Source organism: Dryobates pubescens, chromosome 1 (genome assembly GCF_014839835.1).
Source record: "Dryobates pubescens isolate bDryPub1 chromosome 1, bDryPub1.pri, whole genome shotgun sequence".
NCBI classification, from domain to species: domain Eukaryota; kingdom Metazoa; phylum Chordata; class Aves; order Piciformes; family Picidae; genus Dryobates; species Dryobates pubescens.
In genome coordinates, this window is record NC_071612.1 from 13,075,188 (window position 1) to 13,092,440 (window position 17,253).

At 41.4% G+C, this 17,253-nt stretch overlaps 1 protein-coding gene across 2 annotated transcripts in view; it reads left to right on the top strand.

Annotated features, from left to right (window-relative positions):
* The first annotated feature begins 8,909 nt into the window (after positions 1–8,909).
* GSTCD (glutathione S-transferase C-terminal domain containing) overlaps positions 8,910–17,253 on the top strand; it is a 62,239-nt gene continuing 53,895 nt past the window's right edge. For both annotated transcript variants that reach the window (XM_054180663.1, XM_054160892.1), the window contains exons 1-3: positions 8,910–9,331; positions 10,849–11,310; positions 15,876–16,130. In XM_054180663.1, coding sequence (XP_054036638.1) covers positions 8,924–9,331; positions 10,849–11,310; positions 15,876–16,130 — 1,125 coding nt within the window. In that variant the 5' untranslated portion in view covers positions 8,910–8,923. The remainder of the gene's footprint in view (positions 9,332–10,848; positions 11,311–15,875; positions 16,131–17,253) is intronic.

Genomic DNA, 17,253 nt, shown 5'->3' on the forward strand with positions numbered 1-17,253 from the left:
ACTCTCTAACCGGAGGAGAAAAAAAGGAGAACGCGCGAAGGGATGTGGGCAGCTTCCCCTCGCCCCTTAGAGCCGAGTCCGCTGCCGCGAAGGTTCCCCCACACAACCAGCACTCTGAGACAGCAGTTCCATGCTGTGGGCGGGACGAAGTGTGCGGACTTGAGCGGGGCCTGGCGCAGGAAGGGGCAGGGTCGGGAGCAGACCAGCGGAAGCGAGGCGAGGCGAGGCGGGCAGTCGCTGCGGGAGGGGTGGGTAAGCGGTAGTTGGCGCTCGTTTTGCGCGCGTGGAGACGGGTGCTGCTGGAGGGGACAGGGTCTCTGCGGCGGTTACCGCGCGGTGACGGCAGCTGCATCTCCCTAAGAGCAGCCGGCGGGTGTGCGGCGGCTCAGGGGTTAACCCAAGGGGCCCTCCGCGGGCGAGGCGCCCTCCGCGCAGCCCTGGGCAGTCCCAGCTTTCCGCTCCTTTCCCGCCCTATTTGCTAGCCGGGGTGGCTACTTCTGCCTCGCTTTGCCTACAGGTATCTGTGACGGAGGCTTGGCTGGAAGCTTCTTGCTGAGGTGCTCCTCGATGAGGACCAGTAATAGTCGAGAGCAGGAAAGATTCAGCTTTCGTGTCGTTTATCTGACACTCGGTGTTTTACGGCTAAGTTATTTTGGATAAGAAAATGTGGCAGCGGTCGCCACTGGGTCTGACTTTCCTGGGCTGAAAAACTGCTGAGAGAAGCTTGGAGTGAAGGCCTCAACAGAGTAGATCTTCAAAAGCATTTAAAATCAGTCGTAATTTGTTTCTGCAGTAACTTGAGTTTTAGTGTGCTGTCTTTCTAAAGTTTGGCTTCTCTTCTTCATAGCCTGGGTCTTACTTTTTTTTGAGCCATTGACAACTTTGACTTCGTTGATAAACCTGCCTGGTAGCCTGGCTTGAAGCACTTGATGAAAAGCCGGTATGCTTCTCTTTCCGTTCATTTGAGGCTTCAGTGGTGGCTCTAAACTCAATCAGTAAATTCATCATCCAGGTACAAATGTCATTCCAGCCTCCAAAGCTACCTGCCTTAAAGCACAAATATTAGTGTGCAACCAAGCTCAGTATTTCCTGGAGGAAACCCATGTTTGTAAATTACTTGGGTTAAACCTTTCTCCAATGTTAGTATGTTCCACAAAAGTTCTGCTTTACCATGTAGTAATCAACAAATACATGAGGTCTTTGCCAGGAACTAAAAGAAGAAGGATGCTTATATCCTTATTTTTAATCCTCTAAATTCTTCTGGGGAACGCTTGTTCTTTTACAGCAACATTTTTTGTGAAACTAATGTAACTGTTGTTTAGTGTATGTTGAAAGGGAAAAGAAAATGGTAACAAATAGTTCAGTTAGTGAAAAGTATACTTAGTGTTTATTATTATTTCTAAATAGCCAAAGTGATTTTTTTTTTTTAAATATATCCCAAAGATAAACAGTATTATTTAAGTTATATTGCAAATCGTGTGGTGTTTGTTACTTCTCCCTTTGCCTCTTTCAGCAGTGGCTACTGTAAATAAGGCCAGTACAGAATAAAACCCCCACCTCTTCCCCCAGAATTTAGTCTGATTTGAGGGGAGAAAAATGTTCTGGGGAAAATACTGTGTGTCATGTAACGTCTTGTAGGTTTTGGTGGCTCTGTGCTCGTGTTTTGTTTCATTATGCATGTCTGTGGCTACTTTTGAAGCTGCCAGGGGATTCATGACTGTATCCTGTTTAATGGAAGGGTAGTAGTTATATGAAAATACTTCAGTGAGAATGGGCAACCAGGTAGGCTGTTAAGCCTTTCAAAGGAAAGGGTGTTCATAAATCCACAAAGAAGATGTACCTTGCAGAGCCAAGATAGTGCAGGGAAACAACTACCTCAGAAACAAACAAACTATACAGGAAACAAGACTATAAATATCTGTGCTTTGAGACAAGATGGCAGGAGGAATTCTCTTACAATACTGCAGTTGCTATGTTTTGGCAAAAAAGCCCCAAACCTTTAAGCTTTTGATACTTTTAAGGGAGACAGAAAGAAAAGTCATTTGCTCACTGAGAATCTTGTATGTTGCCAGCTGTGTGACCAGCAGGTTGAGGGAGGTGATTCTGCCCCTGTACTCGGGGGAGATCTCACCTGGAGTACTGTGTCCAGATTTCTGGGGCCCCCAACCTCAGTAGGACATGGACCTGTGGGAGTGGGTCCAAAAGGTGGCCATGAAGATGATCAGAGGGCTGGAGCACTTCTCATGTGATGTCAAGATGAAAGCATTTAGTCTGTTCAGCCTTGAGAAGAGCCTTTGGAGAGACCTTAGAGCTGTATCTGAAGGGGATCCACATGAAGTCTGGGCAAAGACTGTTTAGAAGGGATTGTAGTGATAGAACAAGGGGCAATGGTTTTAAACGAGCAGGGGAGATTTAGGTTGGACATAAGGAAGAAGTTGTTTACAATGAGAATAGTAAAATACTGAAACAAATTGCATAGGGATGTGGTTGAGGCCCTGTCCCTGGAGACAGTCAAGATCAGACTTGACGTGGCCCTGGGCAGCCTGATCTAGATGGAGGTGTCCCTGTTGACAGCAGGGGGGGTTGGACAAGATGACTTTTTAGGGTCCCTTCCAACTTGATGTAATCTGTGGATCTGTAACAATTAGTTTAGAAACAATTTATAGCCAATCTAGCTGTAAAAAAGGAACTTCCAAGTATAAACCCTTGGAATTCTGAAAAATGTCTTCTACTGCTTCCCTCTTAAGGGTGTTCACTTGGTGGCTGATTTTAACATGAGCACTTAGTCACCTAACTGTTGTTCACCAACAGAAATATCACTTATAAGCTTACCTGTTCTTGTCTGAGGATCTGAATTTATATATTCAATTGGGTGAAATAAAGTGAAGAATTAAAGGTGAGTTGAAGCAGATTAACAAGTGCATCTTAACCTTCATTACATCAATAGTTAAAAGCCTTAAGTATACTTAGTTGGATATTTAAGACTGCATTAGTTTATTAGTTTAAGCATAATTTAATATTTGGGCTTCCTTGGAATTTAGATGCAAGTATTTGGGCAAGTGTAAGGGAGACATATCCCTGGACCTACACTGGACATAGCAAAGGTGGGGAGAAACAGCTAGAAGAGATGGTGGAAGCCCCATTCTTGAAGTTTTTTAAGACTAGGCTGGATGTGGCTCTGGGCAACCTGGGTATCCCTGCCCATGGGAGGGAGGTTGGAACTAGATGATTCTTGAGGTCCCTTCCAACCCTAAGAGTTCTATGATACTGGAGAGACCATCAACCCTCTTCCTACCTAACCAGGGGGCCACCAGGCCCCCCAGTCTTTGTCCCCAACCATGTCATGCAGTGTGCACCATGGGGACTCACCAGTGATAAGAAGGGGATCCCTCAGCCCAGATGGGCTCAGCCTGGGGCTTCTGCTTTTCCTGTGGGGGGATTAAAAGGGGAGTGGGCAGGGAGGGTCAAGTGGCCATACCTGGGGTGGGAGGAGACTCCAACAAAGCTCAGGTGCTCTGGAATTTGAGGGGAAAAGGAGGGGAAATGGGGCAGGTGAGGGACTTCTAGGGTGTCAGGTAATTACAGGACTAGGGGAGAATGGGGGAAGAAAAACAGAAATGGGTAGATTCAGATTGGATGTTAGGAAGAAATTCTTTAACCATGAAGTTGGTGAGACATTAGAATGGTTTGCCCAGGGAGGTGGTAGAAGCCCCATCTCTGGAGGTTTTTAAGGCCAGGCTGGATGTGTCTCTGAGCAACCTGATCTAGTGTGAGGTGTCCCTGTCCATGGCAGGGGGGTTGGAACTAGATGACCCTTGAGGTCCCTTCCAACCCTGACAATTCTGTGAAGATGGAAACAGGAACAGTGCAACATTTCTTTTGTTTTCCTAATGAGTGAAGTTCATCTTCTCACCCCTTGAGGTTAGCAGCAGAAATGAAAAACTCTTACTGTCCTGAATGGACACCAATTAAGAATGGAATTTCTTCCACTCCACACAGTAAGTTTAATAACAAATCTAAATTGACCATTTCAGTAGCAGAACAGGGAGCATGTTTCTGAGAAAACAATTTCAGTGTTGTAGCACTGCAAATTTGAGAAGAGAAAGGGATTTTGGTAGGAACAGAGTAGTACAGTATATGATAAGAGTTTAGGACTGTATTGGTAACCAAGAGGATTGTATAGTGCAAAGACCTTCAGGTCAGGTACCAGGAGTACTTGCACTTTTTTGGCTCTATATGGGGAGACTCTGACTGAAACACCTGCCTTATCTTAGCCCTTTTTCTGCCCCCCCTCCTTGATACAAGAATCTGTTTCTTTTTTTTTTTTCTCATGAGTACTTTAAAAACAAACACAAAAATGTGCAGCTAATGCATGTTTTATGAATGAGCACTATGTGCATAAAATCTAGCTAAGGGAGAATCTAGCCATTGGAATACTTACTGAAAATAACTAACTGCCTATTCAGCTAGAAGAAAATGTAGAAATTACTTTTTTTTTTTTTTTTTTAAAAGATGTCAGAAAATTCAGCAGCAGGTACTGCAGCTTCACTAAGAGCCCTGAAATTCTGGTTAATGAGTGATGAAAACTCTGGGTTTATTTGGGGGTTAACACAGCTACCTTTGAGCAGCTAAACTGCAAATTGTACTAAGCATTATGTTTAACTCTGTAGACCTGTTTGCTGGTTCTTTGTGCTTCCTGGGGCTGAAATGTACAGTTCCATGGAGGGTTACTGGAGATCTGTTTGCCACTGAGTGCAGTGACTTGTGCTGCCCTGGGTAGTAACTGAGAACCTCTCTCATAGGCTATCTAAGTGAGAGCGCCCGGCCCCTCCGCTGCCCACTGCTGGCTGCTCCCTGCCCCTGAGTGCTGCTGGCAGGGCTGTGACAGGGCAAGGTTCAAACCAGAATGGCCAAATGGATAACCTAGGCCCTGTCCCATGGTCCCTGGCTGCAGTGTCTGTGACTGTGATTGAGGAAGCTGTGGTTTGAACCTTCAGCCTGAGTCTCAAACTGCGCCAGGGGAAGTTTAGGCTCAAGGTGAGGAGAAAGCTCTTCACAGAGAGAGTTGTTAGCCATTGGAATGTGCTGCCCAAGGAGGTGGTGGAGTCACCGTCCCTGGAGGTGTTCAAGAGGGGATTGGATGTGGCACTTGGTGCCTTGGTTTAGTAGTCATGAGGTCTTGGGTGACAGGTTGGACTTGATGATCTTTTGAGGTCTTTTCCAACCTTATTGATTCTATGATTCTAAGCTTATTTTGAGTACTAACCAAGCCTATGTTAGGTGGCTTTACCTGAGGAAGGAGAATATAAGGAAGAACCAAATTGGAGTCTGAACTGACTGTGGAGAAGTCCTGGAACTACAGGATACTATACTGATCCAGTGTACCAAGACCAGTTAACAATACCTAGGTCTGAGCCACTGTCAAAACAAGTAATTTACAGAGTTCTGTGTCACCTGCAGTTGCTGCAGCTCCATGCTGAATGACATTAATTTGCTGCTCTGGCTGAGAGGGAAGAAAAGTCTTGGACCTTCCATCTTCACTTCCCCAGAATAATTTGTTCTCAATCAATTCTGCAGACTGTTCTGATTGTTTAGAATGAGCGCAGCACTGCTGTGTAGGTATATTGTGACTGTCACTGTTCTTTCTGTCTTTGTAGAGGTGCATTTAGGTTCAGAAAAATAATTCAGTCTCATTGGCATAGCTCACCATGTTGCAGATGAGTAGTGGTAAATTGCTGTGTATCTTTGCAAAAACTTGTTTTGCAGAATTGATTAATCACTCTCAAGACCAGCTGTCTCCTGGAGGTTCTCTTCGAGGCATTTAGAAGAACAGACCTTTCCTGAATGTGCCTTTGCTTCAGTGCAAAATCCAGAATCCTAAAATGCTTCAGAGAAGTGACTCAAAGTTAAAATACTGTGGATTAAATGAAGTGTTCTACATGCATACTCCCATTTTCTGGCTCTTGTTTAAGAGGATGGAGTGGGTAGCTCTGGGTAACATCTACCTCTTCTGCCTCAGCAAGATCCTCATCTTCGTTTACCTGGTTTGCTTGACTTGCATATGTGATAGCTGTAGACCTGAAGCTAAGAGGAGTTGAATTTGGCCAGACAAATTTCAAGGTCACAGGTGGACTAACTGGATAATGTCAGTTGTGGCATTTACTAGGTTGAATACAGAGCAGACCAGTAACCAACAAGTACAATTCTTTGCGATCAGTTATTGTCTCTAGGACTGACTGATAGTTGCTATCTATTACTCATTGCTGCTGGATAGAAGTAATTTTGTTCAGTGTATTGGAGGACAATTGACATTGTTAATGTCCACCCTTTCATCTACCAGTTTTCAGAGAAGGACATTTAATCAGTAGCATGACTAAGTACCTCTGTTTAGGCATCTTTTAAGTATTTAATTTTTGTTTTTAGTCTAAAGGTATTGTGCTCTGTGGGGAAACAGAGCTTCAGAGCTGCAGCTCTGGATGAAAATGGTCAAGGACCAGTGTACTTATGAAGAATTCCTGTGTGGTGAAAAGGTTAATGTTTCTCTTGTGCAGCCCTGAGTGATGGATTTGGAAAAAATTGTAAGAAAGTTGGAAACTACAGAATAATGTAGTTTGGAAATAGAAAGCTCTTTAGAATTTACCAGGATATTTAGTAGCTGCATACATCATGATGGCCAAAAATGACCAAAAAATCTACTCATCTCCAGTAAGGTGAATCAGAAGAAAAAACCTCAGTGGTGAAGTGATTTGTAAGGTGAATGTGTCTGTGTGTCTGAAGTGGCCAGGGAAAGACAGGGTTGTATGCTCTACAGGTTCCCATGCAAAATAAAAACAGCCAAATGTATGTGAGGCTACTATTTAATATTGAAGGAAGTGCTGTAGTTGAGGATATACTGTGTCCAGTTCTGGGCCCCTCAGTTTAGGAAAGATGTTGACTTGCTGGAATGTGTCCAGAGAAGGGCAACAAAGTTGGTGAGGGGTTTGGAACACAAGCCCTATGAGGAGAGGCTGAGGGAGCTGGGGTTGCTTAGCCTGGAGAAGAGGAGACTCAGGGGTGACCTTATTGCTCTCTACAACTACCTGAAGGGAGGTTGTAGACAGGCAGATATTGGTCTCTTCTCCCAGGCAGCCAGCACCAGAATAAGAGGACACAGTCTCAGGCTGCACCAGGGGAGGTTTAGGCTGGATGTTAGGAAGACGTTCTATACAGAGAGAGTGATTGCCCATTGGAATGTGCTGCCCAGGGAGGTGGTGGAGTCACCATCATTGGAGGTGTTCAGGAGGAGACTTGATGGGGTGCTTGGTGCCATGGTTTAGTTGTTTAGGTGGGTTGGATTGGTTGATGGCTTGGACATGATGATCTTGAAGGTCTCTTCCAACCTGGTCTGGGCTATTCTGGGCTATTCTATGCTATTCTAATTGTGAGTTTAGCAGGTGAGACTAACTGTTCTTGACTCAGCTTCTCAATGATATCTTTACTATAGAATTTCTTCCACAAATTTATACTTATGAATATTGATTTTTGTCTCAACTTACATGCTGTCAAGATTCATCCAAATAAAATAGCTTTTAGGGAAGTAGGTATTTCATTATTTATTGTACTGTTCTTTGTGTGGCAGGTGTATTAACTGCAGAAAAACAGCTATGGTGAGCCACTGTTGTTCTGAGACCAAGCCACATAATGGTTTAAAAATACTATAACAATCATTATTATATTGTTAATATCAAGTGGACTTGGTTTTATTCTTCCTCTGCCTCTTTTTGGACAATTGATTTGGTCCAGTGATAGTTTTATAGAAAATAGGAAATTTGATGTACAGCTCTACATGAAAAAAAGCCCAAACCCAAATCCAATGATGTAGACAAATAAACCCTTTTTTCCTTTCTTTTAAAATAGTTACATCATACTCATGTAACTGTACAGACACCTTATTAATCTAGACAGTTATTTGAAAGACTGATGCTGTTTCACTTGTGCTTCATATAGAGAGATTTTGGCCTTTCTTAAGAGCATTCTGATTTCTTTCTCTTGCTATAATAAAGCTTTCTCCTATAATGGTTGTTTTAAGAGTGCCATCTAGTGTCCTCAGCTTCTCAGTAGGAGTTGTGAATTACAAGTTAATGAACAACTTACTGAGTGATCAAGCAGAAAAAAATATTTCATCATTGTTTTATATTAGATTGTTAGGGAATAGTTTAATTGGAAAGAAATGTAATTTTCAACCAAGCATGGGGAAAATCAATTTAAGTTTTTAATATAATGAGAAGACTGATTTCAGTTGTGTTACTGTTGTATTTAACAGTTTTAAGCAGTTATGTGTTTGAGATATTAGTGTGGTATTCTTGAAAGCTTTTTTTTTTCATTCTTCTGTATCCTCCTGACCTTCAATTAGTATCTTGCCAGGCTCTAGACTAGTTTTTAATACATAAGTCTGTGGCTTATATACCCTATATATTGCTTTCTGACAGTTACAGAAAGACATATGTGTGCATTAGGAAGCTGACTGATGTAGCTATGTACTCAGGAACTTTTTTCTGTGGCATATGGTTAATGTTGTGGGAGATTATCCATGGGGGGGAAAAAGCCTTTCTATAAGATGCTTGCATACTAAAAAAAAAATTAAAATGAAAAAAAAAAGTTAATGTTTTATTTAATGTCAGAAATACATTAACATGTTTAAAAGAAGTTAACAATTGCATGAATCATTTCCCTATCAATGCTTTGGATGTGAAGAGACAGTGTATATATGGAACCGGCAGTCCATTTATTCAGGCAGGATGTCTTTAATAGTGAACTCACATTAAAAGCAGTTTTAGCAAATGGTGAAGGGACCACTGTTTCAAACCATTTTTTTGGTTCTAAATTCTGTATTTAATGGATGTTGTGTTCTGATTTGTATTTCAGGAACTTCGGCTCGGGGAAGATGAAAGATAGCTTTGCTGAAGAGCATTTGTATTTGGATTTTTCTCATCAGTACAGAGATGGCATCTTTCCTCTTCATACATCTATTTCACTGTTTTTGCTATCCTACTGTGACTGCAAATTATTCAAAGTTTTCTTAGTGCCAACTGGTGAAGATGTGGATGATCAGTCTGTGATGAATGTCCTTGGTGATCTTGAGGTCCATTTCATCTCCAGATATCAGCTTCCAGCAGTTGTGCAGAGCTGCTGTTTACCTGCTGTTGTTGTGAAAGATGGCAAGTTCTGCCGAGCTGGGCTTTCTGTTGTCTTAAGGCATATAATACAGAAAACATATGAGGCAGATCCATCTAAAACAGATGTTGTGGAACTCTTAGGCTTTAAGAAGACCTGCTTAAAAGCCTGTGCTGAAGTGAGTGAATCTCTTTGTCTTAGATACCTTTATAGGGTGGGGTTTTCTAAGTGTTAAATACTCTGAAGTAGACTCTCAATATTGATGTAAACTAAGTTCTTCTGGAAAGAAACTTTATTTACTTAGAAAATGAAATTTCATCATTGGAGAAATGTTTCTATTTTGGCATAAATATAAAAAAAACCCTAAATTTAAGGACCCTACTTTTTAACAGCACAAAAATATTAGGATTCTAAAAATAGGTAAGAAATACCCAATTAATAAGTGTTGATTTTAAGAACACCGTATACTGTTAGCCTTCATCACTTCAAAGGTGCACTGCTTGCTTAGGTTTAGTTTATGCTCAGCAGGATAAGCTGGATGTCCAGGGTCTTTCCAGCGGAGCTGCTACTGGCCAGATAGCCAGTCCCTCATCTGTACCATAACAGGGGTTTAGTCCATCCTTGGTGCAGGGTGTTTTATTGGGTTTCATGTTTATTCCTGTTGGCCCTTTCTCTAGCCTGTGCAGGCTCCTGTGAGTGGCAGCTCTTTATTGGAGTTTGACTGCCCTGCTCAAATCACCGTCATCCTTGATGTTGACTGTATTCCATCTCCATCTCCAGGTCATTGGTTAAGGTACTTAAATAGAACAGGCCTCAGCATAGCCCTCTAAAGAGCTCCCTTTGCTGCCCTCTGGGTTGATATTTAAGCCTGTTTGTTGCACAGTGGTTTATTCATCTGGCAGCTCATCCATCTCCAGACTTACTCTCCTCACTCCTCTCAGGAGTCTGAACCCCACTCTCTCATGATCACTGCATCCATGGTTGCTATTTATTGCTATGCCTCTAACCCAGTCCATCCCTCTTGGTGAATAACTGATCTGAGGAAGCATATCCTTGTGTTAGTCCATTTAGCACTAGCATAAACAAATTCTGTGACATACTACATAAACCTCTGGTTCTAATCACTTCTTGGAACTACTTGATTCAGTATTTCAGATGTCTGCAAAGTGAGCAAACTGAGTAAGAAAAGACAACCTTTTACAGAACAAGAGGACAAGAATATAAGAATCAAGTAACTTTTTCAGGTGGTGTTTGGTTAGACTTAATTTTTCTTTTTATATTGATTGCTAAGAAAAAATTACTAACATGAGGCATTTCTATATAATAAATACACTCAAAAACTGCTTGGTGTCATGTGGTTTTATTACCAGCACTTGGTAAAGATGGCACATACATATATATATGTGTGTGTGTGTATGTATAGCTAACAGCATTGCTTTTCATGAGTTATGCAGCCACCCTAATCTTATGAAAATAATAGGGAATAAAAATATGCTATACTGGATAACTGCTCATTCTGTTCCATATAGAAGATTTAGCTTCCTGAGTCTGCTGTTGCAAAAGTAACACAAAATGTGAGTTTCTGAGATTATCAGGGCATATATTCAAAACTTTGCTTAAAGTGGGCAAAAAATGGTATCCTGGATTTTGTTTTTCCTTCTGTATAAACATTAATTACACAAATTTGTCTGACAGGTTAGCCAGTGGACCAGACTTTGTGAGATCAGCATACCTCTGGCTGTTGAAGGCTTTTTGAAGGCATCTCCTGAGCAATGTCTTACTATTCCTCCTGATATTTTACAACTTGAAAAGAAGCTTGGAGAACCTGTCCGAGTACATAATGATGACAAAATTCGAAGGCAGAAACTTCAACAACAGAAGGCAGGTGCCAAGTCTACAATGTCTGCCGTTGGTAAAGAAGCAACAGAGGAAGGAAAAGCAGTGGAAATGCAGGAACATCCACTCCCAAGTTTGGAACTGAGCATAGCTTTCTCCAAGCTACTTGTGCAGGAAAGATCAGATGTAGGCAACAGGGAGGCCTCTCACATCAGGAGAACAAAAACCTCTGACCTTCCACCTTTGGACCACATTTTTGCAGAAGGGCTTTATTTTACCTTGGCAGATGTAGTGCTTTTGCCTTGCATCCATCAGTTCTTGGTAAGACAACAAACTCTGCAAATATTAAGTAGCATGTATGTATTTTTTTTCCTAAGAACTGGAAAACTGTAAAATGTGTTCATTTGAAATGTGTCATGGCATTTGCAATACGAACTGAACCTTAAACAGAGGATTTGTCTTTGGTTTTGTACAAAAAAAAAAAGGGAGATAGGCAAAATCACTGGAACAGGCTGCCCAGAGAGTTTGTGGAGCCTCCTGTCTGGCCAGCCCCAGGTGATGCTGCGTTGCCAGGGAAGTTGGACCTGATGATCTCTGGAAGTCCCCTCCAACCCCTAACATTCTGTGATTGTGTGATCACTCTTAAACGTATAGCATATCAATACTTAGTAAACAGTATTCAAACTGCTAAAATACTCTGCTGAAATAATTTGTCAGCAAGTTGCCTAGAAAATTCCACTATGAAAATACTTACAATGGACACTTAAAGTGCATTCTAGTGTGAGTAAAGCAGAAATAGGTAAGCATGAATGGATTTTCTTGCTTGAATTTAGTGTGCTAGATTCATATGTGACTCGATGGGTATTTACTAAATGAGACCAGTTTATCTGTGAGGAAGTTCTTGTGATTTGGAATTTTGATTCCATCATAAATTGCAAATTTAAAAAGGAGGGAGGGTTGAGAAGGGTATAATAATCTTAAAATACTGGAAGGGATGTCTCTCACGAGAGATTTGTATTGTAATATGGGTAGGAAAAAGTAGGTAAGCATGAACCAATTTTAACTTTGGCTTCAGTGTACTGGAGGGCAAAGCAAAATGAATTCCTACTCAGTTTGTTATGTTTGTACTATCTGGCTATTATCTGAATTGGAACTCTTCTCAGCAAAGACTTACAAATTTATGTGACTTTATCCTGACGTGGATAGATAAGCCTAAAAGAGAACAAGTACCTTCTCAAAAATGAACAATGCCTTGTAGGGAGGTGGAAAGGTTCAGGAACTATGGTGGCTTTCTAGAGATGCAAACTACGGATGTTCATCATTGGCTTGCTGTGCTCCTACTAGAGCTGAAGAGGTACTCTGGAATTGACTAGGGAAACACTCACTGGCTAGGAAAAGCTCATTTGTTCATGCTACTGGTATGTAATTTCTTGAGATTCATTTAAAAATACTATTTTCTTCTTGTTTTGTCCACCAGTATTTTTAAAATGCAGTGTGCTGTGACTTCTGCTTCAGTTTTCTCCACATAATAGGTTAATTAGTGTTAATCTCTGCTGTTTCCTTCTAGTTCCTAGGAATGATTGATTTGCCTGGGAGGAAACCCAGCTTTTTATCAAGCCCTCCAACAAAATAAACCGGTTCCATTGCACATCTCTAAAGAAAGAAGGGTGCCTAGGAGACAGCATAACAACTACTTATCAGCAACCCTTTTATTCTTCTGCAGAGTTTTGTTTTTACAAAACTTAGTTTGTGTTCTTCAAGCAAGGTCTGGTCACTGTGACCCCATTCAGAAATAGGGTTGTGTCTAGGCAGCCAACTTCCTTGGGGTGCGCTTCATCCCCTGAAACTTTAGTGATGTGTGGTTTTGTCATTTATAGGACTGCTGCTATTAAACTCTTCTCCAGTGTTAATGGGAGGTCCTTTGTAGGAGAAGGGTTGTTTTCAGATAGCTTTGGAACAGCTATGTTTTGCCCTTGATTTAGGAGTGCACACCTTATCCGTAACTGAGAGAAAGGGCAAATCTTCCCCTACATTTCCCCTTTTCTTTCTTCAGTTAGGGAAGGTTATGTTTAATCTTTGACTTAGAAAAGAATGTAAACATCTTGTAACTGAGAGAGAGACTTGGCAGAATTTGGTTGGATGTGTTGAAAAGTTTTTGTTATTTTAACCTATTGTATGCTTCAATTGCATGCGTGCCAGTAGAAAATAACCAATTCAGATGTGACACACATGCTTCCTAAAAGAGTATAGAACCTTGCTGTGTAATGTAATAAATGTCTTTGCCTGGTAACATCTTGGCCTGGAAGCTGTGCTTGTAGTGCCTTTGGGTGATCAAACACCACTGCCATATTACTACAGTCTTTTGTTCACTGCAGTGAAAGGAGCTGCTCCCTGTGAAAGGTTAGGTTGCTGGAAGCTGTTTGAGTGAAGTTTATAACTGGAAAGTTGTTGTTATCCTTTCAGTCTTGTGACACTGGGACCACTTAATTTATTTTTCCAGTAGACATGTTACCTGTAAGGTCCAATAGCATACTGAGAGAAAGTTCACACTTTCCTTTAGGGGAGCTGAACGGTTTTCTTTTGGGTTGTGCGTTTGGAAACGCCAGGAGCGTGCTCCATTCAAAGATGCCTTTGCTGCCTCTTCTCCTCTGCAGTCAACCTAGCATGTTCCCAATGCTGGGCAAACACCAATGAGTGGTTTTCAGTTGTCTTAATTCTTGTCTTTTTCTTCACATCAAGAGATTTTCACAGCACTATGAGGAAAACCACTCTGGTAGCAAAGTAGTATGGACACTCTATAGTGGGTATATACAGCATTTCCTTCTGAGGGTAGGGCTATTTTGTGTCTTGTGGTACATTTGGAGACACAGCTGAGATTGCTGTATCTATTTGCTTTTCCTATGTGACCCTTAAGGCCTGGTGGTTTGCAACTTACAGACCATATACTGTATGATCTGTTAGCTTGTACCAAGGATTTTCCTAAAAAATGGCTTTCAGTTTCCTTTTTAAACCTAAATTATAAAAGCTCTGGGATTATGTTGCCCTCTTTTTGTTCTCTGATGGATGATCATTTTCTCTATCTTGATCCCTACAGTTATCAGTAAAATGGAGTAAGTTGGGTCTGAAAGCTTCTTGCAGGCAGTGGGTTGAAACCATTCTTCATAGATGGAAGCACCAGAATTTAATTCTGTAATAAAACATTATTTACCAGTTACAACTGGACTTTCTGGGATGTGTTTGCAAAAAATCATTACAGTTCCACTTCCACTTTGCTTTAAGGGTGTGAATAATAATGAAGTCTTCAGTGGGTATGTCTGGGAAGTATACAGTACACACAAGGGGACCTGACTAACTGATTGTAATTGTAATTACCAAAAGTAAGCTAAGGAAGCTGAGTTGTATTTCATTACCTTATTCCATTTCTGTAATCTTTCTGAAGTTTGCTTTCTTAGGCTTTCTATTAGTTGAAACTGTTCAAAATTAATAGAATAAGAAGCTCTGGTCTCCATCTGGGAGAAGCCAGTAGTCATGTTTAAAATTGCAATTTAGAACACTTGCTATCAAGTGTAACACTGCCTCCTAGAATTGCTTTCCAAAATAACTTCCTTCTTTAACTAAATTAATGTATTTATGCTTGTGTTACTAGTAGGATGTTGAATTAGATACTGAAATCACACAGTTATCCTCCTTTTGCAATTACTCATGACTTGTGATTATGCTAAGGAGCATTACAACCATAGCATGCAAGAAAGCTGCTTGAAATTTTGTCATTTCAAGTGTTCTTTATCAGTTTCTGCTTCCAGGATAGGTATGTGCAGGAGCACCATTTTTGCATGGCCATTTCTGCCTTCTCCTGCAATCACGATCTTTAATTTTCTGCTTAAAGCAGGCACAGCATCACAGAATAGTTGAGGTTGGAGGGCACATCTGGAGATCAGCTTGTCTAATCCCTCTACTCAGAGCAGGGTTACCTGGAGCTGGTTACCTGGGGTTGTGTCCAGTCAGATTTTTGAGTGTCTCTAAGAATGGTGACTTCGCCACCTCCCCTGTAAGAGGCTGATCTTCACTGCTCTAAAACATTTGGTTACCTGGACAATAGTTAGTTAAGACCAAATGCATCCTTTATAAAATTAGCTGGTCTTCATCTAAAAATGTGATTTGGATATCTTTTTTTGGTAATACTTGCACTGTATTCTTACTTAATGTCTTTTGTTTTTTTCTTTCTTTTCTACACTTACAATTCTAATTTCTATTGAAGGCCACTTCATCTCGTCATCATATAATTCTAAACAAAAAGAGGTTTGGATTTGGTGTAGGTAAAAGTCACAGAGATGGTGCAAAGACTTCACTACAGCTCAGGGACCTCACATGCCTCTGGCTTGCAGTTGCCAGCAAAACCCGGCTGTCAGTGGCTGAGCTTTAAAGGGGTGCAGGGTGTCTGTGAGGAAGAGCAGCATTCAGGTACTGTGATGTCTTGCCTCGAGCTCAGTATTTGTTGCAAGTTATTTATTTTTTTCCCCCTTTTTTTCTGTGATTAGGAACAAAAAGAAATCATTCCCTTGTTATGAAGCAGCAGATAATCAAGAATATTATGTAAATTGTGTTTTCCTATTACTGACTGAAATCATGATTAAAATTGGTTGGTGTAAACTTGGCATTCTGTTAAGCAAGTGGGAATTTCAGATAAAATCTGAATGACCAGCTGGCAATTCCACCTGCAGGCCCTCATGAGCTCTTAGCTAGCTAGTTTTTTGTATTTCCCATGCTTTGAGTAAGCATGCTTGGCATGGAACCAAGCTCACTTCATGAGCTTATGCCTTTTTGAGGCTTGTAGGAAGAAATTTATGGTAAGAAGTAACCTTTCCATTTATTTTTTTTTTCCCTAGGCTTCCAGCAGAAAACAAGGCAAAAATCTGGTGAATTTGCCCCTGATATCCAGTTGGTATCAAAGAGTTCAGGAAGTACCTGGAGTAAAAAGAGCTGCTGCCAAGTGCAATATGGAGCTTCTCCAGCTTCCAGAGGTGATGTCTGCTCCAGAGGAACAGCCACAAGACTATTGTTCAGTTTCTGATGAATTGGAAGAGGAGAACCAAGACAGTCACTTTATAGGTGGTCCAAGGCCAACTATGACTAAGTTAATGGTAATGTAAGCTTTTAAATGAGGTGTTTTTAATAGTAATAATCTGCTTGATTTGGAATAGGTAAAATTCCAAATTCCCTAGAAGTGCAGAAGCTAAGTCTGACAGCCTTGAACAGTCTTTTGCCAGTGTTCCATCTGATATTATAGTCAGGGTTGGAAGGGACCACAAGGATCATCTAGTTCCAACCCCCCTGCCATGGGCAGGGACACCCCACACTAGATCAGGCTGGCCAGAGCCTCATCCAGCCTGGTCTTAAACGCCTCCAGGGACAGGACCTCATCCACCTCCCTGGACAACCCATTCCAGGGCTTCACTGCTCTCATGATGAAGAACTTCCTCCTCACGTCCAGCCTGAATCTCCCCACCTCCAGCTTCATTCCGTTCCCCCTAGTCCTATCACTTCCTGATATCCTGAGAAGTCCCTCCCCAGCCTTCTTGTAGGCCCCCTTCAGATACTGGAAGGCCACAATTAGGTCACCTCAGAGCCTTCTCTTCTCCAGACTGAACGTCCCCAACTCTTTCAGTCTGTCCTCATAGGAGAGGTGCTCCAGCCCTCTGATCATCCTCGTGGCCCTTCTCTGGGCACGTTCCAGCACGTCCATATCCCTCTTGTAATAGGCATTGACGCAGGTGTGATTTTACTATCATCATGTTGGACCAGTTCAGGAATTGAGCAAAGGTAGGACTGCTGGAAAGTTCTGAATAATCAAAGTCACTTTTTGTTTGAATCTCAATATTGTATTCCTGTTACAATTGTGTGGTGGTTATTAATATTTAATAGGCAGAAAGCATAATAAAAATATTAATGACTTTATTAATAAAAAAATCCTGCAGAAAATATTAGTAAAATCCATTTAGTGGTTCAAAATACTCTGTTGTGGAACAGATACCTCACCAGCAGGAACATGTAGCAATTCAAACAATATCAGTAAAAATCCAGCAACAACAAATGGTAATTTAAACTGTAAAGACAAAAAGAGAAGGATATCGGCAGCCGGCCAGCTTTGCCCACAAAGGGGCAGGGGGGAAACTCTAGAACTCTCTAGGGCAACAGACCTGTTAACAGATGCTTGTAAAAACCAAATTTCTCAATTACTCACTGCAAATCACTTTAGTCCAGTAC